General features: G+C 34.7%; 1 protein-coding gene across 1 annotated transcript; it reads right to left on the reverse strand.

Moving 5' to 3' along the window:
* Window positions 1-577: 577 nt before the first annotated feature.
* Window positions 578-13,928, reverse strand: LOC112594097 (protein masquerade). The gene is given in 11 exon segments (XM_025338721.1): window positions 578-866; window positions 1,220-1,652; window positions 2,926-3,187; window positions 4,960-5,193; window positions 5,642-5,763; window positions 5,765-5,836; window positions 5,838-5,869; window positions 5,871-6,451; window positions 7,156-7,216; window positions 7,800-8,032; window positions 13,243-13,928. Coding segments are annotated over 11 exon segments (2,322 nt in total). The 5' UTR covers window positions 13,367-13,928; the 3' UTR covers window positions 578-698.
* Window positions 13,929-21,282: the final 7,354 nt, after the last annotated feature.

The raw sequence follows: 21,282 nt of genomic DNA on the forward strand, positions 1-21,282 counted from the left end.
TATGAATTCATATTTTACACAACCGACACTTAACGTTAAATATTAATCTTTTAAAATGTATGAATTTTTTTTATGAATCGACATTTTAATTTTACCAAAATATATATAGGTACCTAACTTAAAACATTTTTTCGTTTTTTTTAATAAATGCAATTATAATTTGTTAGGGTAGTGAAAACTTAAATTTCAACATGATGACATCATTTTGATAATTTTCTATTGTATAAAAATCTAGCTATAAAAATTTTTTTACACTTTCAATAAATTCTATATATCTAATACAATAATTTATTTATTTAAATACAAAACATTAATAGATATAATAAAAATGATTTGTGATAAAAGTAATTCTTTGAACATATATTTTTAAATAGACCAATATTTATTTATAGCTAATAATTGATATTGGCAAAATATTTTTATTGCAATACGTCATCAATGTCAATTTTATACTTAATCTATACGTAAATTATGGTTTAATTTTATATTTACAAATTGCATTAATATTATGATTATACAAGAATGTATATAATATTATATTTTATGTCATTTTAATTATAAAAATAATTTTTATGGTTTATATACAAAATAAATAATAAATAAATAAATTATTAATAAATTTAAACTAAATTTAAACAATGTTCGACTTTGATAATGTAGATTTGAACTGATTCAAATTAATGTTTGAATATTCAAAATTATAAATTGTTTACACTTATAATTTGATTGATCCAGCCAATAAATGACGAAACCTTAACGTATACACCAGGTACGTCTATTCTGCCGCATCCAAAACCCCAAGACACCAATCCAGCCAATTCGAAAAATCCATCGTCTTGACACACAAGAGGTCCACCACCATCTCCCTGCAATCATAATTTTAGCATAAATAAAAATTATGTGTTACTGTATTAGTTCATTAATTTTTATCCTATTTGTATAACAACTATAACACTGTGTACATTGTACGTGTGTGTATTCAAAAATTCAACGCCTTATAATGTATAAAGATTTGAGATATGCATTACCTCATAGGTATTACTAATATTACTAGCTATTAAGACTTGACACTTTTTTGTATTTTTAAATTAAGATTTTGACATTTTTAAAAATATAAGACGCATAGTTTATTGCATTTATTTTAATTTGAAACACATTCGTTAAGGCATTATGTAGTACTAAATTTTAATCAATCTGATCGATAAGCAGTGCAACTCACCTGACAGGCGTCGTTTCCGGCCTCACCACCGGCGCAAAAGCTACTGGCTGGGAGTATAAATATCTTCTCGGTGACTGCATTTATCTTGCGAATGCACTCCGTATCGCTGACCACCGGGATCTCAGCCTCACGAATTCGTAACGGTATCGGGCCTGCTTCTCCCATATACCCATACCCTGTGACCGTACACCTCTTTCCGGCTGCATGACTGACACCTCTTGCCGGTAGACAAACCAGGCACACACCATCCTTGAGCTCGGCTTGACCGTGGAGCTTGAGCAGAGCAATGTCGTTGTCCAGAGTCTGAGAATTGTGGTTATGGTGGATGTACGTGGTGGCCACCCGGAGCGTTTGGGCTCCCGGACTCCCGTACTTTCGGGTCAGATCATGATCGCCCACGCGCACGTAGATCGCGTCGCCGGACCTCACAATGCTGAAAAATTACGCGGTAAAAAATTACAATCGTCATTATAGGCTTGTGCTGGTGGTGACGACAAATATTTTACAATATATAAATAGTATAAGAGAAATATTATTTTGAAATCAAAACTATAAAATGAAAAGCTCCAGTGGAGGGTTATACTTATATCCACCTTTCGGTATTCGATCAATACGGAGGGAACGAAGACTGTAGGTTCTATTGCGAACCACAGCGTTGAAAATTATAAATTTATATCATATTATATTACATTAATATAATAGTGTATCAAATTGTTGTAGAATCTCATGGTACAATGTATATTTTGGGTTGTTAAAATAAAACATTGAACATAATAATATGATTATGCGTTTTTGGAGTAATTAATTAGGTAACAGTAAAAATATATGTATTTATTTCAGTTGCGCGTAAAAAATAATATACTTGGAAATTGGAAGTTGTTACGAGTTAACGTAACAATTTACGTTGTTAACGCGTTACCAGTTGCAGATCATATTATTACACAATTATATCAATAATTAACAGTTAGGAATGGAACACTGATAATTATGATAGTGTAATTTAAATAAAAACTTGACTTATAATTGTATTGTATTTTTTATGTAACTAGCATCTTATAATAAATTACAATATTATTATTTTATTTTATTTTATTGTAATTAATACTTTTTTCGCAAACCTTAATATTAGTTCTCATATTATTGTATCCTGGACTATCTGAGAACCGTTATAATTTCCATGTCAATTCTCACAGTTACATATTATAAAGAATTTTACCGTTATTTATACCCATGTATTATTATTATGAGTTATTACTTATTATGCACTAAATATATCTTGTAATAATGATTAAAAAATAAAAAATAAAAAAAATAATACATTTAAATGCAAATTATAAGCTCAAAGTTTGAGTTTAAACAGGACTTAGGTAATTAACAATAATAAATATTAAAGACAAAATATGTATGTGTTAAAGCAGTAAAACAATATTAGAAAGCTTAGAGAATATCTGATATATTTCACGAAGTGAACATCCTCATATGTTTTAATGTCTTATGTAGCAAACGTGTGCAGTATTGCCCATTGTTATTAGAACTATCATTAATACTATTATTGGATTGTGCACTGTAATTTGCTGAATAGCTAAATTATTTTTCTTTTATTTTAACGTATTCTGCCCATCTCACGAATACATTTTATATTTATGTATACCCGCCTCTAGTCGTGCAGTTTAGTACAATGACAAAGATCAAGTAAAAACGCTCACTTTGTCACGCAATGCGCAGCGGTCAACACCCACTGAGTGCCGATCAATGCTCCACCGCATAGATATTGATTTAAGGAGTTGATCAACGCCACTTGCCAACACCACTCGGCCGCGTCTGCGTCTTCACCGCCGACTACTCTCGACGTCCTCGTCCTAGACGTTCCCTTTACACCGCATACGTACTTGCTATAAGTTGGTGGTTTGGAAGGTACAGGATTTGATGTGGTCAGCGTGGACACTGTAGGATTCGCCGAATAATCGACTGAGCAAAAATACGTAATAATTAGTAAAATAATGTCAATAAACAAAAATAACGTTACATAATAAGACGTATACTAAATTAAGGGACACATTCAGCAGAGACGACTGGATATGAAACACTCTTATGATTGGGCGAGAAAGCTCGTGTATACGTATTACGCATCGTGCATATTACCATTATTATCTATACAATACTTTACATTTTAATTCGAGAGCTATAATAGTAAATAATATTATATACTACACAACTGTATTTCAAAAACTGACTTTGAGTAGTACTCGTTTACTCCCGCAAAAACGTTTTTAATGGATTTGTAAATTTATTAAAAATAAAACTGTTATGTTTCCTTGTTTTTTTTTCCACATTAATTGAAATTTGTAATAACGCGGTCTTTCTATCAAACCCTACAACTTTATTATTATATCAGTGTTATGCGTAGCATGTGTAACGTTTTATTATAATATCAAAAATCAAAATACATACTTAATAATTAAAAAAAAAAGTAACGATAATAATTCTTATTTACACGTAAACCAATAAAATGTATAGAGTTGAAAGTTTTTGTTGAGCATTGGAATTATTTTTATTTAATCTGAAACGATATTATATTATGTTTGATCGGACACATAATTTTACAGTCCAATTAGAAATTCGTTAAAATCTTCAATTGTCAATTACACTATTTAGCAACCTCTTTATTATAATATATGTACAGGTGCCCCACTTTGAGCTGGGTTCCTTTAGTTATAATATAACGCCTCAACCATAGTCATTACGATGAAGCCGGTTTGACATGTGCGAGATGTCCCATATCCATTGTAATAATTTATTGCAAACACAGATACATGTACTTATTATCAGAATAAATTTAATTAAATTTCTTATTGATCTTTATAATTTTAAGATTGTCAAGAAAACATTAATTGTTGATATTTTACAGCCAAGGCTGTAGACTGAACACGTATTAGCTATTAACCTATTAACGCTAGAGTATGGTGTAGTAGGTATTTATAAGAATTGTAATTTACTTGTGACACTTGTGTTGTAAAATTATAAAAGTTTGAAACTCTTTACATGAAAACCATTTTAAAACTGACTTACTATTTTGTCCTAAAAGTTACATTTATAAATATATTTTATTCATTTAAATAATTTTTTTTTTAATTCTTGTTTTTTAACGTTCAAATTGCTTTTCAAATTTGACTTAGTTAAATGTTAAATGTTAGGATGTTTTTAAAAATCTATAGTAAATATCAAGTATGCATGTTCAATTTAATTTAATTAAATCACTTCGTAACGTTTTAAGTGGGAGATTACATTTATTTTAATATATAAAAAAAAAATGGAATACTTTGAAATAACAATTCCTTTAATTGAAATACATAGCTTTTGCACGTTTTGTTTGATATATATTATACATAACGTAATCAAATTATAAACAAATAAAAACTGTTGCGGATAGATGCACGTGACTATAGTTCACGTAGGATTATTTATACTTGAAATCGTTTTGAAAAAAAAAGCTTTGCGTGGCTTTCTGTTTACCGAAAAAATTTTAATGTTTGTATAAAACTAATAAAAACTTTATGTTTTAAAAACAATTAATTAGAAAAAAAATCTTAGTAAAAGCGTGAGTGTACAATGCACATGTAAATAATCGTAGATACCGTTTTGTGTGTAACTTTCAATCAAAAGAGTCGCTCGAAATTTATTGTAACTTTTACGTTTATTATAATACTGTTCTTCGTGTTAACTTATACACGTGTACTGACCTGGTGACGGGGTGTATACTTGTAACGAACTGGGTACGTGCGGCCTAAACGGCGGTATAGTATCGTTTCTGTGCGTGAATCCGCCATAGGTTTGCGGTGTAGATTGTTGTGAATTGGCCCCTTGGTTGATGACGCCAGTCTTCTGTTCGACAACTTCGCGGATTTGAGTTTTTGAAGCACAACACTGCGTCCCCGGTTTTCGGCATTTGAATACGTCCGTCATTTCGGCGTTTCCTAAGAGCGTACACAAGACCCGTTATTGACTTTTTTTTTTTTTTTTTTTAATTTAAAAAAACCTATCGATTTCTTTATTTTCGTAGACAGATCGATAGATGGAGAGGAATGGATGGGCGTAAAAAGTCGATGCGGGGAGAAAAATATAGTGATCAATGCGAAGGACGAGGTAAGAGCCAACACTACAATTTATCACGGGATGGTTGCTTAGGAAGGGACTGTGTTACCAGAACAAAGCATGAACGAGAATATGGGATTGGTCATTTGTGTATAAACGTTTTGTTGCATTTCCGGTTGGCCGGGTAAGTTATCCTATAGTTAGGTACTGCTCCGTAACGTTTAAGACTGAATATCCGACGTGCGCGGGAACGCGCGTGTCGCCGAAACGTCGTCGATGACACACACGTCGTATTAATAGTTAAACTTATAACTGAAACTGAAGACTTACTGAAACAAGTGAACGACAAGTAAGGGACGATGCACGATCCCGGGCACTCTGGCCGTCCGTCGGGCGGTGCGGGCGGCGTGGCCGCCGTGGTGGTGGTCGGCGCGGCGGCCGGCTTGGGCTTGCACGGCGTTCGAGGACGACGGGCGGCCGCTGCCTGGTGTTGTCGCAGCAACCGAGCCGCGTTTGCACGTGGACGTACGAGACCAGCGACGGCCGTTCGCAGAACGCGGGCCATCAGGTTGAGCAGACAGAAGCCCGGGCACTTGGGCCACGGCGGTCCCGCGGCCGTGGTGGACGCGGGCGGCGGCTTGGCCGACGGCTGTCTGGGCGGCTGGGCGGGACGCGACGGCGGCGGCGGCGGCGGCGGCTGCTGCTGCTGCTGGCCCGGCTGTCCCGGCTGTCCGTCGGCGGGCGCGGTGACGCAGCAGCTGCTGTCGTCGCCCGGACAGTACGCGTCGGCGTCCACGTCGTCGCAGAACAGCGCGAACAGCCCGCTGACGCACTCGCCGCGACACTGTTTGCTGCCCACGGGCGGCGCGGGTGCGGCCGCCGACGCGTCCGCCGCGGCCGTCGTCGTGGTCGTTGCCGCGGTGGTCGTGGTGGACGGCGGTGCCGGCGGCCGGTGTGGCGCGTTGCTCACGCTGATCCTGGTCGAGTTCCTGTCCAACACGACCAGATGTTCGGCGCCGGCGAACGCGTCCTTGGACACGCAACACCGCAGACCCGTCTTGCACATCTCCGTCACGTTCAGCACGGCCTCGCAGTAGTCCGCTATTCTCTCCGCCACACACACTCCCGGACACACGATCCCTTCGAGATGAAATCATACGAAAACCATTAAGCGACGATATTGCTGCTGATGGGCCTGACCTAATCTAACCTAAACGTCCGTAGCAAAGGTCCGCTGCTCCACAAAAAATATTCTATTTCCGGTGTCGATAATATAAACTCTTTTTTTTTTTTTTTTTTAACGTTTTTGTGAAAAACCGTACACGATACCCCGAGAAAATATAGGGTTGGATTAAAGAAACGCATTTTTTTTTTTTTTTTTTTACTACTATTTGCGTTATTACGGATAACCTATCAGTTTTTATGGTCTGCGCAATAGAAATTTCGATTAATAAAAAAATAGTGTGATAGTTATAAAGATCTGTGAAAATAATAAATTACCACATTCGAAAAGATGTACCGAATAATAGAGCACGAAAAAAATGAAATATTGAACAAAACTATTGAAATACTACTCTTTTAATCAGAAAAAAATGAGTATTTAGCCTATATTTATTACTAAAATACCTAGTAAATACTAATAAATAAAAACAAAACCTATCATAATACAATATGTACAATGTACTCGTGTAAATTATACCAAAAAACAAATTTACATTGTTCATTTCGCTTAAAATATTATTGCCGAGTCGTCGATCAGTCAAGTTAGTAATTTCTTTTTAAAGCGCGCTTACATTCCCACGTCAAAAAAATGGCCCGTTTACTATTTCAGTTTACCTTCTTACCCGGATTGTCCGCGGACGACGAGTTCACAGCCGGCCTCTGTTGTTGACTGCTAGAAGAGACCTGAGAGACAAAAAAAAAAATTCAAAACAATTTTATCATTAATAGTCTATAGTTTAGTCTTGTAATGGTGAGATCAGTATCACTGTCCCTCTTTTTCAGGACACTGGACAGTGGACTTGGTTATGTGCTAAGAATAAGTTAATTTTTTTACGATTACAATATAATCAGATAGTATTCAATTAGGATCGAAAATTTAGTAGTATATGTAGTAAATATATAAGCGCATATTGAAATTTAACAATACCGATAATCTGAGTGAAAAGGCTTAGTTGTGATATAATTGTTACTTTATTATAAACTATCACGAACTTGAACGCCACACGGCAGAAGTCTTATATCTAAATTTAAATTCCGCAAAATAATTTTCGTTTACTGTATAAATAAATTATGAAAAACGCCTTAAAACACAAAAATTCAAAATGAAAATTACGTTAAAAATATTATCAGTGTTATCCGAAACACATTTTACATTTATGTGCATTTTAGAACACCAAAAAAAAAATGACATTGCACCGAAATTCCAGTCATAGTTATTATAACCGTATTGTCTGCCCGTAGAAACGAACAGGAATATATCACTCACCGCTTGCGGGCGGGCGCTGGACGTTGTGGTCGGTGTAGTTTGATCCACCTTGTTGACGGCGGCCGCCGTGCCGTTGGCTGGCAACGGGGGAGGTTCCACGCAGCATCGCATCGTTGGGCTAGGACACTTGACGTTTTCCAGCACCTCGTAACATATGAGTGTGGCTAGCGTGTGTACGCATACACCAGGGCAGTCCTTGCTGTCCGCCGTACTAGTGATAGTGTCCAGTAAACCTGCAATCAAAAAAAATCGTGGTAAATCGTGAACGATAATAACAATAATAACAATATGTAGCTGAAAAATATTAAAAAAGTTATTTTTTAAGCGCGAGCTGAATTATTGATCCTCGTTTAAATTCGTGATATATCCTTCAACTGGCCGAGTTGGTCTTATTGGCCTACCACACGATTTACAAACGCATCCATGGCTGATGAATAAAAGTTAAAATATACTATGTAAACCATAAAGCGTATTAAAATATAGTAATATGTATTTGTATGAAAGTTTTGTTAATTTATTGCTATTGTACGATATATAATTTCATAAGATACACGTTTTTACTATGACGAGGAAAAATTGGCTGGCTTCCTTATTAAAAAAAAAACTCAAATAGATGCAGTGAAGTGTAACTCTAAAATAATCCAATCAATTTAAAGAACATAATTTCTGTGTATAAACAGACTATATACATGATTAAAATGTAGTAGTGTGTAATGAAATGGATGCGTATAATGTCTTTGGAACTTGTATTGTAAATACGAGTGTTAAGCGAATTAATGAAATAATAAACATTTAGGTTAATATTAAATTTATAATCAACCCAATAATAAAAGATTGTTTAGATTCCAACGAGTAGTTTATTTTGTCATAGTGGGAGGGGCGTCGTACAGTTAGACGCATCTTCAATACGAGTACGCGCGATCAAAATATCCAAACCAACAGTCATGACGGCTTCAGAGCTTGATTGGGAGACGGGGGCTGATATTCATAATAATATCAAACCATTGTTTATTTTATATTATTATACATAGTTTATTTATATTTCATTGCATAGATAATAGGTAGCTATATGGCTAAATACCTTTAATTTCACACTTGTACTTGTCAATAATAACCAATGTTATAATACGTTTTATTTTTGTAATTTTGTTTTCGACAGTGTAAAATTTTTTGGACTTGAAGGAAGCGTGCTTCTAGAACACCCCCCCCCCCCTCCCGGGGAGACACCCTTGACAGCAGTGGATAGCGACAACAACAATATTACTTAGTCGCAATTATTACAATGAATTTCGTCCATAACAACAACAACAATATTAATAATAATAATAATAATACATAAGTAGGTATTCGGGTCACACGCCAAAGTATAATAATATTTTCCCGGTCCATTGTATGCGTGGCGTGCATATAACGGTCCTGCGCGGATCGCACGTTTCCGTAACGGTATCCGTGCGGTGGCGGTGGAGGTGGTGATGGCGATGGCGGTAGTGGTGTGTGTGTCATAGGAAGTGCTAGTCTGTGATCTATACAATTATAGATCTTGGTGCCGGCTCGTGATCTATACACTCATAGGAACTTCAAACTTGGTATCGGACGGCCGCACTTTATCGGCAGTCCTCACGGTTTGCCACGATATAATAATAATAATAATAATATTATTTAGTCTTGGCAACGGCATTTCCACGATGCGTTCAACTACTATTATACGCATTACATACCGCGGTAGTGGTTATATAATAATGTACTGACGATGTTTGCCTTTTCATATTATGATAACACATCATAATCATATACCTATAGGAATAGTTACAGTGCGTTAACGCTGTAATATATATATAGGTAATACACGACTGGGTCATAGTATATTCTATGTCCAATGGACTGGATTATCGAAGTAGAAAAGATTGTTTTTAGTTACTACTAAAATTCAAATTTTTTTGTTAATGTTTACATGGCGACGAATGTGATGTAAACGTGATTTTTGTACATAAATTCATTTCGTATCATTCTAACTAGGCGCATTAAAATAAACTTTATTTTGTTTTTTTCCTTAACTGTACTTTTTTTGTAATGACTGTGTCATTTTTTGAATAATTTCAAAGAAAATCTTGTAGATTTCCTTGATAGTATTAAATTAGCCTGGTTACTTAAGTATACATATCACCAGAAATATGTAAAATGTTCGTGTTTCACCAATGAAATTTTTTTTGTTTTGTTTTGTTTTTTAGATAATGAGTGGAAACAATTTTAATGATCTATTTCTCTACAAATTCCGAGCCCTAGGTAGTGAACATTCTTTGTCGATACACGCGAAAAACGATCGTTAACGATCGAACTAATTTTAATAATTATATTTCACGGTATACAATAACCACACGTGCGTTATATTAATACGTATCTACGCAAGGTTCTATAACACGATAATATTTCATATTGATTTATCGATAGGTACGGCGGGTTTTTTTAAATAAAATCGTACTTTGGAGTAACACCTTAAAAACATAACGGAAACGGGTTTCGTTTGAGGAACAGGTTTCAAAATTAACATCTTCATAATTCGAAACACACAAGTAACATAATATTTTATATTCCAAAAAACTGCCAGGTCACGGAATCTAGTTAAGACACACACATACACACACACGAGCGCGCTTGTATATATAAAGTAACGATATTTAATGAGAATTTAAAAGAAATTAATTAATGACGGCGATGACATGGCGCGTTGTAAACATACATTTTATTCATCGACGACGGTACTGCAGAAATAATAATATCATATTATGTAGAGTTTTATGAACTTTCCAATGTAACAATCAAGGTAATATATCTCTACCGACCAGCGTTTTATCAACATGGCACGATTAATTTCATTATAATTTTTCCTGAATTTTATTCAGATAAACATCAATAATCTAATACAGGTATATTTAAAATTAACACCGCGTACAAGCGTTTCCTGAACTTATTTAAGCTGATTTCGCATGTTAAACGACCTTCGCCTATAAATAGCTGGTATCGTAGAATATAGGATTTGCGGATCGCGATACAATTATTTATTTTTTCGTAATTTAAAAACACCCGTTATAACAGGCATGCTGCACGTTTCACCTTTTTAGGTATTTCAATGATACTATACTACACTATAGGTACGGTCATCGCAGTAAGGACGAGGAAATTCCTCGGAGGAATCGTCCTGGACTAGGACAAGACGATTTTGGGCAGTGGTGGCTGAGATTTCGCCGATCGTCTAGCGGGTTCAGTAACCGGCAAGGTCGAGTGAGTCCCCGGCATCGCCACCGCCATCGGTTCGACTGCGGTTACCCGTAGTACCGGCAATAACGATAATAGTAAAAATAATAATAATAATAATAATAATAATGATAATGCATCGTCGTCATCGCGATCGTCACTCTCTGGGCAATAGTGTGGTACGCGTAAAGTGGGCGTGAAACCATGACGACGGAACACTAAGCGCGTTTCGATCGCTGTCTAACGAGTAATAAATAGGTATTATATTATTATTATTATTATTAGTATTATTATTACTATTATACATAGGAGGTACGTCTGGTGTGCTTATAATATTATAACCTACGACGACGACGACGACGACGACTTGTACGACGGCGGCTGATCGGGGTCAAACGCTTTCTTTACAAAACGTCGTGTACCTGCTTGCGCACGCCGATTGTTTTGCGCCGGCACGCCAGATACCGTTAGACCTACGTCGTCGCAGTGGTCGTCGGTCGCGCGTGTCCTCGTTCCGGCGATATTAAAAGATATATTCATATCGTCGTCGTCACTATCATTCGGTCGTCTATACGATAATGATAATGACGATTACGAGTTATGATATTATAATATGTTATATCGCTGTCGGTAGAATTAAATTCCGTCGCTGATGGAGACATCTCCGTTTTCTCAGACATTTCACCGTATCTTTTTTGATCATTTTAAGCGGCGTACGAGTCAAGACAATAAAATTATTTTATGCATACAATGATCTCGTTCATTTGAGTGTTTAAACTCGTTATTTCAAAAAACCTTAGACGAACAGAGTAGGATGGCGATGTCGATCCAAAAACGTTAACCATGAAAAATTTAAAAAAAATTAAATTGTTTTTTAGAAATGACGATTACAAAGGCTTCAAATAACATGAAAAATCGGTACGAAGACATTTAAGTCATGAATCGCTTTATTGTAACTACACCTACCCAGCAACAAATTTTCCGTACGTTTTAGTACCTCCCGTATACGAAAACATTTTAGAACTATTTGAGCACTAATTATTATGTGTTCGATCAACGATGTTGATTATATAATATTTATGGACAGATATTGTGTAAAATTAAACTCGTTAATTTAAAACTACCATCGCTATGACTTTTATTGTGTTATTGAATTTTTTTAAATTCATTACCGAAATACTGAACATACTACATTTGGAAAACGCTCACAATTAAGGGGCATAATATATAATAATTAACTATCTACGAACTATAAGTAATAAAACATAAAAATTATAGTAATCTTTTTAACTAAAGAATTTATAATAATAAAAATAAACAACTGATATTTTATAGAATAGTTATAAACATTATCTTGAAACCTTTTCTTAGTCAATTGATTTCCAAATACCATTTGCGTGGTATGAACTTTTTAAAAATATATGCTATGGGTATTAAAAAGTAAAATTATGAATTATTTAATAGTATCGTTTTTGATTTTTTTACATATCATTCATTATAATACCACCTGTTGAGTATTTTTCTTTTAATGCTTAAAACTTGCTTGAGCAAAGCCAGAAAAGATCATTTAAATTTGTAAATTTTACTATGCATGGTAAGATATGGGAGGAGGCAGAGGAGAAAATTCCAAGAAAACTCGGGGGTAGTAATAACCAAGATACATGTCGAGTAAACTGATCTCAATCACAATTTCTTCGTAATTAAAAAAAAAAGAGAGAACCTAAAATTATGTGCATTTCGCGCAGTAAAATTAAAACACATTTTAACCGAATGCTGCATATATGAGCTTGAAATAAAATGCAATTTTTCGGACCTTGTTTCAGAGTTCTAACTTCAACCCTCGGCCAGACTCAATAGTAATGATAATCAATCATAGGTGTCATCATCACCTCAAAACTCTTGAACAAAATAAGTTTGCGTCTTGAAGTACGGTTTTGCTACAGTGGACAATGGAACAGCAGAGAGCCGTTTCATCTCCCGGACCGGCGCTAATAGTTTACGCTAATAAGATAGGCGTAAACGTTATACAGGAAACATGACTGTATACGAAAAAAGTGCCAAGGGCGTAAGAAATATCATAAACGATTTTCACTAATACTAATATTTTATACATTTTAAAATATTATAAAAGTCGCCAATATCGTTTGTATCGTTGTCCTGTAGAGGTCCTGAAAAACGTGACAGTGTTTACCTGAGAAAAAACTGCTGGCCAATGAGTCTGCGTCCTGGCCGCTGACCATCACTGCGGCGGGCCGCAGCGCGGCCGCGCACAGCAGCAACTGGATGAGGGGCGCCACGACCCCGGATCGGGCCATCGCGTGGCGGTGTGTGGACGTCGTCGGGATGCCCGCCGACTAGGGGGGGTTGCGGCGGCGGCGGCGGCGGTGGCGGCTGCGGAGGAGACGACGGCTACACCGGAAACGGACGCGGACACCCCCGACGGAGGGCGTGCGGCGGCGGCGGAGGCTACGACTTCGAAACACCCGTCAACGACGTCGTTCGCGGGCCGCGTGGCTGCGAATCGGCAGACTTCTGCAAGTCGTCATGACGGTCGAGTCGTGTTTCGCACGCGCTGCAGTGCAGCGCCTCAGAGCGTCCACCGAAAACTACCCCCGTCCGTGCGGGTCGTATAATGTCACGTTGTCTCGTTTCCCGTGCGCACCACTCTCGCAGACGGGACAGGACACGACCGTCTCGAAACGCGTACAAACACCGCAGACCGAATCGCGCGCGGGCGCGTGTGTATGCGGGGGCGGCGGGGTAAAGGATATCGCGCACTCGTCGGTGTGGACGCGGAACGAGATGCGGCGCGACGTGCGTTCGTGACGTCTGTTGCTGGCGGATCACGCGAAACGTTTGTGATCGTCGCCGCCGCCGCCGCAGCTGGACCGGGCCGGTCGTGTCGGAGCGCTCGCGTGCGGTCCGGTCTTCGCCGTCACCGATCCCCTCCCCGGGGGCCGTTCGTCGTCGGCTTCTCCACTGCCGGCGACCGTATCTACCGCTACCCGAGTAGATATCAAAGAGTCTTACACACGTAGACTATATAGAAAACTGACTCGTACGTTTCACCCACACGCATAAATGTATAAGTGTGTGTGTGTGTGTGTGTGTGTGTGTAATAAAGACATGAATAGGCCAAAACATTGTACCTATACATAGAATGGGGTAGGAAGAATTGCGGTCTTTTTTGTGGAAGAAAGAGAGAAAGAAAATATCATACGTATAAATTAAAATAATTATTTATTTAATAATTATTAAATTTGGAAGTTTCTCTTCTTGTCGCGCGGTAATGGGGTAGATATATCAAAAGTCGAGTTTTTCCATCATTTTTTTGTTACCTAAAAGTTTAAAATCATTTATGATCGCGCAAAAAACCGATAAATATGTAAGTACATGTTGTTACACAACGAGTGCATCCCTGAGTATATATTATATTCACATTTTAAGTTTTTGTATCATCCTATATACATCATTGCGAGGTTTGTATTAACGATTGCGGCTTGTTGACATGCCATTTGCCCCGATTCAGGATGAGTACATTACAATAAATTATTATTAATAATAATCTAAACAAAATATAAAATAATATACTGGGTTGTTTAAAGTTTTTCAAAGTCATCCTCCTATGGTCCTCTTCTTCTTATCCTGCACGTGTACTTATTTGGGGAGATAGATTGTTGAAAAATATACTTTGCAATAATGTATATGTACCAATATTGTTGATATTCATAATTAAAATATGTTAAAAATTATAGTCGCAATACGAATATGTTGGAACGAGTGTAGTGCGATGACTTTGGCTATCGGTTTGACGTTATTCGTGTAATAATTATAAGTCTTTTAAAAGATGTTTTATAAATACCATAAACTGAATTTCAAATATTATTCTTTAAGTTCCTAGCCTTAGTAAGAAATAATTCAAACATTTTCGTTATTAAATAAAATAATAATATAAAGTGATAAAATTAATCAGTACTTGGTAGACAGTAGTTGATAAAATTATTGAAAAATAGCTGGTCATTATTCCTTAACTTAAAGTATGCATTATGTACCAAAAATAATTAATAACTAATAAATTAAAATTAAAATAGAAAATTAATCATGAAGTATAATAGTTTTAAATTTTCACGCAACTCAACAACACAATTTATTTGCATGAATAAATAATAATAAGGCTATAAGGCTATAACATGTGAATATTTTTTCAGGAGATTACGACGACGACAATAAATAAGTTATTTAATTAATTGCCTGGACATTCTATTTAAGTTCCCAAAAAATACAGAAACTTTTTAAATTTTCCCAATATACCTGCAAGCAGTGTACATAAATTGCTCAAAATATATGTATGTATATTTTGGACACACGGATAGTTACCACATTTTCCTTTATTTTCAATACGATTTATCAATAGATTCTATCAATATAAAAACTTAAAATTTCGTTTTTACTTTCAAGTCAATCCTGACCAATTAACCTTTTTATTTTGAATATAATTTTTTATAATGGATTAATACAGAATATATATAGAAAGATAATTTATTCACAATAAACGTAATAAATGACAAATGTAAAAGTATAGAAAATATTATAATATACGTACATTTGTATTAATCATAATTGTTCACACGTAAAAAGTTACGTAAGGTGTTTTTTCCGTATCAAAAGAGAGCGAAGAAAGGTTATTGCTTAGTCATCTTAATAATCTCGATATATTTGTAAAATTATTATTGTGGTTACAAAAAGGTCTATTCAATGTATTAAAGCTGAATTTCCAGTAATACTTATTACACACATTAATTTCATCAATTTTAATTTATAAATTATACTATCACGAAGTAGGTACTGAATAAATATTTATGTTTTTGACGACACACAATATATTCGTAATACAAGTTTTAAAATAGGTACCTACATAATTTAACATTAACATACTTCATGTTATGTATAAATATCTACTACGATATAATATAATACCACAGTACTCGACGAACTAACGTCATATTAATAATACTATATTACTCGTACACATCTTCGATTCCATCACACGTTATTATTACATCGCGGAGTGGCGGAGACTTAAACGACTCAAGTATATTATGGACACTATACGTGCCTACATCGTTGAACCGTAGAAAAAAATCATATAATTAGCGATATCGTATATATAGCGATTGATTATACTAACATTGATGATTTTTGAACGATGTATAACGGTGTATTTATATAATACATATATATGTGTGTTATGTATAATGCATATAATATTATTGTCACGACTGAAACGACGAAGGCCGCGAAGAGGATTATTATCACCACGCGAATCGGGCGGAAAGAATGCGCATTCCATCTGGGTTTTGTACGTACCTATATTGTAGCGGGACAACACTGTCGTCTATAATAATAATAATATATAATGTTATAATTTATAAGTATGACTATGGAATTTACCTACGATTTTCGAGCGGAAACTCGAATTTCATGATTTCGTCTCACACGGTAACTCGCGACAAGCTATATATACGGTTCTTAATCCTTATTATATTATCCCATTTTTATTTTACGAAATATGTTTTTTCCCCAGTATGTCGGTCGATGGGAACGTTATCTCATCTTATCGGTTATACATACGCACATACATAGACTGTACTGACTGTAGGTACAACACACGCAATACATATTAATATTATTATAAATTATGGTTGTTGCATAGAACGGTGTGCTGTGAGTCTTCAGCTGTTACAGATTAAACGGTCGGCGAAGGACGGCTATAGGTATAACATATAATATAATATATTACGATAATACGCTGTTACATATATTACTATTATTTATTATTATCCGCGGACCACACGCAATATATAATATGCTGTCGTCGTATATATTATAAAAGTCCGATGCAGAAGTTGCAGCGCGCAGAAAAATCTCACACAAGCACATATTATATACAATACGTTGTACAATGTACATATATATAAAATAAAAATAAATTGAATATACAGTAACCGGTATATATATATATATACGTATGTACACACGCATGTATATAATAATAATAATAATATATTAAGACTTGATTGGTGTTGTGTGGTTTTATAACGGGTTCTTCCAACATTCGGACAATTCATTCACGCGCGGTGTTTGCCCGGGGGCCACCACTCCGAATTCCGGGTCCAAACCAATTCAGGTGTTCCTAAATAGAAGAGTAAATCCCGAAAAAAAAATCCATATTTGGTTTATCATTTTATTAAGTATCGTGGTTTTTTTTTTTTATTGGTGCCTTCGTATAACATTATTTTGACTCGAACAAAGCCAAAAGCGTTTGCGTGATTTTATCTTTTTTCAAAATCATCGGATGGTACCGAATGAATTATTGTCATAATAATTGTTATTGATTATTACTAATGGTTAGTGGCGCCTGCGCTTATAAGTCGACGACAACGTACGTCTCGGGATCGTAACACAAAATAAAATAGGTATACTACCCATCTACCTGTATTATGACGACCAAACGCTAACCGACCGTACTTGGTTTTTGGTATCCAGTGTACGGGTCACGGGGGAATGTATGTAACCAGAAAAGGATAAAACGTGGCCACTTCGATGTTTTAAAATTTTAAAAACGATTAGATCTTTTTAAAATCGTCGAGTACAGATCTGTAGCGATCGATAGGATAAGTCGCTTTATACCGTAGGTATATAGATTTGTATCGCTGTAGTAACAATGATCTGCAGTGTGTATAGTATTATAGATGCGTACGGATAAACAATTAAATCAAAAATAGCAATAAAAAATATTGTTGGAAACATACTGGGTTGGCCGAAGGTTTCCATTCCTGATCGCTTTTCGTCTACAGTGATAATTTGTTTTCAAAATTTAAATCCATATCCAAAACATCCACGTTTATTGCCTGCAGCTATCTACGCGATGACAAGGAACACACTCGTCGACTTACTATAAAACATAAAAGCACAGGTTACTGCAGCAGGGCGACTTTGCAGGTTTTTAAATATGTCTCGATTGTCTCATTATGTATAGTATTGTGTTTGTCCGTCGACTTTTTCTGGAAAAAAAAAAAACATATCCCTAAATTCTGACGAGAATTGTTCGTATTTGTTGGCTGGATTTCTCTCGTCGTGTACACTGCATAATATAATAGTTATAGCCGTTGTAACTTGATAGGTACGATCTATACAACACTATGTTACTCTTACTCTGAAGATAAAACAATGTGGAATTCGCAATTCCCAGGAACAAATAACGATACCGTGAATAAATAGTGTTCCGCTATAAGTATGCACATTTATCACAAAAAGTCATAATATTATTATCATGTAACATACTTTGGCCGTAAATCATTTTTACGTATACCTACGACAACTGTAAAACTGTTCATACAAATAATACTTATATGTGCGTGTGTTTGTGTGTGTGTGTGTACAAAAATAACAAAAATACACATCTAATGAGGCGTGCAGTAGTTATCCGTTTAATTGCGGTGACTTTGGTACGAGTACGCGTGCTATATAGTAAAGTAAGTAGGTGACAGGTGTATTTATAAGTATATAATTATTGCCACCTATACGGTATAGGTAATATTACCTACATTTACCCTACAAATAACGCATTGTTTTGTGCGTGTGTATTTGTGTCAAAAATGAATAAACTGGAATAGTACAATTTTCTGGTATTTTAACGGTTATGTTCAATACTTTAATAATATATATATATACATACATTCATGCATACAAACACACACACATACATCTACGAATAGTGTGGCTTTAATAACATTTAAATTCGATTTTCACGGTGGTCTACAGACATTGTCAACACAAAAATATACATAGGTACCTACTTATAGGTATGAGATAGAAGCACGCGGTCGAGTGTCGAGTATTTTATTTCAAGAACAAGCAACAATGGTAAGTATTAATTTTATAAAAATGTTCAATATGATAATATTTCAAAATGTTCAATATGATGGCTCCAATGTCCACATAGTGTTGTCCAGTCTTGAACATACCAAATTCGGATTCAGCATAACCAATTTTATACCTATTTAGTGAATATTGAGCGAATTTACATTTTATCAAACTTAATGGTAAGAACATTATCTATGTTTTTACAAAATTAAAATTTTTATACATGTTATGAACAATTTTTAACTGTAATGATTTTTACATTTCGCTAAAAAATTAAATATCCTATAAACCTAACGTAAAATACACATATGTTTTTAGTTTAAAATTTAATATATTATATAAGATATATCTACTACTGAATGAATGGAAATCTATCATGTATACCAGCACGGGCGCCCATCAATTAAATTTAAGGAGGGAGGAGGTCAAAATATGTCAAAAAAGTCTTAAAATATAAACTAAATAAACGTTTAATCTATGATTAATCTTGTGAACATCTACTAAGTCGTGAATACGACTACCTATATATTTCGAATCCCTATAGTGATAAAGAAAAAAAATAATTTATTTGCTCTTTAGGTAATTAGATAATATATCTATAAATTATAATGGTAATAGTTATTATAAGATCATATTATTTTTCCAGGCGGAGGGGGGTAAGTCCCATCTTGTCACCCCCTCATGTATACCAGGGATGGGTAACTCAAAATTACTAGAAGACCACTTTTTAGAAAATTAAAATCTAGCGGGACAGAACATAGAAAGTAAAAAAAAGTCATTAAAAATATTATGCATTTTAATTAGCATTTATTTTGTTTATAATGTGAATTTTTAACTTTAAAATTGTATGATGTCATTTGAAAATGTAACACGGGCCACGTAAATTATAAACATATACCTATTTAAATTTAATTAATAAGCAAAAAAATATTTTTCGAGTTCCGTAGCAATCACAACGGTTAAAAATCAAAATAGATAAATAATAACGTTCAACACTTGTAGATATATCTGCCTACTACCTACTTACTCAAGTAATTATTATCAATAAGATATTGAGCTTCATCATCTACCGTTGTATATTCGTGCATCGTGCATCCGTGCTACAAACGAATCTTTTATGGACTGTGCGGGCTATGATTGCTGGATATTGAATTTCTTAGTACCTACGTGATTCAATAATATTATTTTCATTTTTTTTTTTTTTTTCATACTTAAAAATGCTGTTTCTTTAGAAATATAAAATACAGAATAAATAGAAATAATAAATTATGAATCAACCGTTACCAACGTTAGTGTTTCATTATCAATATTAAACGTTTACGCTGTCACTTACCTAATATTATATTCGTGTTGGGTATTTCACGTGCAGTTAAACATTTTATAAATATTATACTACCTATTGATATTTAGATTTACTTCATTCATCCTGTCTAAGGTACCTGACCTAACCTAAGCGTAAATGTTTCAAGTTTGTTGAACCTTCTTTTGATTCGATTTATTTGAATTTATACTTTCGCCACTGTTTTCGAAAGCAAAAAAAAATTTAAAACTATAATGAATATAGGTAACTATAGTAAATAAATTTTGTACACGTATGAACAATGTGCAATTGTAGAAATGGTTTATATTTCCGTATTAAAGTGAATAATTTCTATTCTGACACGAATTAGCTATAACAAGTCGAGTTAGTCACGTAGGTACCATACAAGATATATATATATATATATATATATATATAGATAAAACACGATATACCTCTATACTCTACTATGTAGCAGAAGTCATTTATAATGGGTATGTACCTACTATGTATACTTTATTACCCTGCATCATTGTGACCGCACCAAATTTCAAATTCCTCCCAATATTGGTCTCTGCTTTAATCGCGTCTTAAGGTAAGTAGTGCAAAATTCGACTTTCACAAAAATTCAAGTAATGAAGTTATTATTGTTCTGGATGCTCAATTCCCTACAATATTTAAGTATATTCTATAGCATAAATTAGGTATATTTAATATTTCATAGAATGTCTCGTGTAGTTCAATGAAGATAAAAGTGTTTCGTATTAGAAATGTTAGCTCGAGTCATCTAGACATAATTTTACATAATTCGTTTTAAATAGTTTAAGTACTCGTAATAAGTATAATGTATTCAATATTGAACAATTTGAACATTAAGGTTAAGTGTATATTTTTTTTTAAATAGCGTGAGATGGCTAGGCGCACCTATATCGTCTAAATATACACATATAGTTATAAATTAGTGATACCCAAAACAATTAAATAGATATTGTAAATAAAACGTCA

This window comes from Melanaphis sacchari, unplaced genomic scaffold (genome assembly GCF_002803265.2).
Source record: "Melanaphis sacchari strain LSU unplaced genomic scaffold, SCAv2.0 Contig21_pilon_pilon, whole genome shotgun sequence".
Lineage (NCBI taxonomy): Eukaryota > Metazoa > Arthropoda > Insecta > Hemiptera > Aphididae > Melanaphis > Melanaphis sacchari.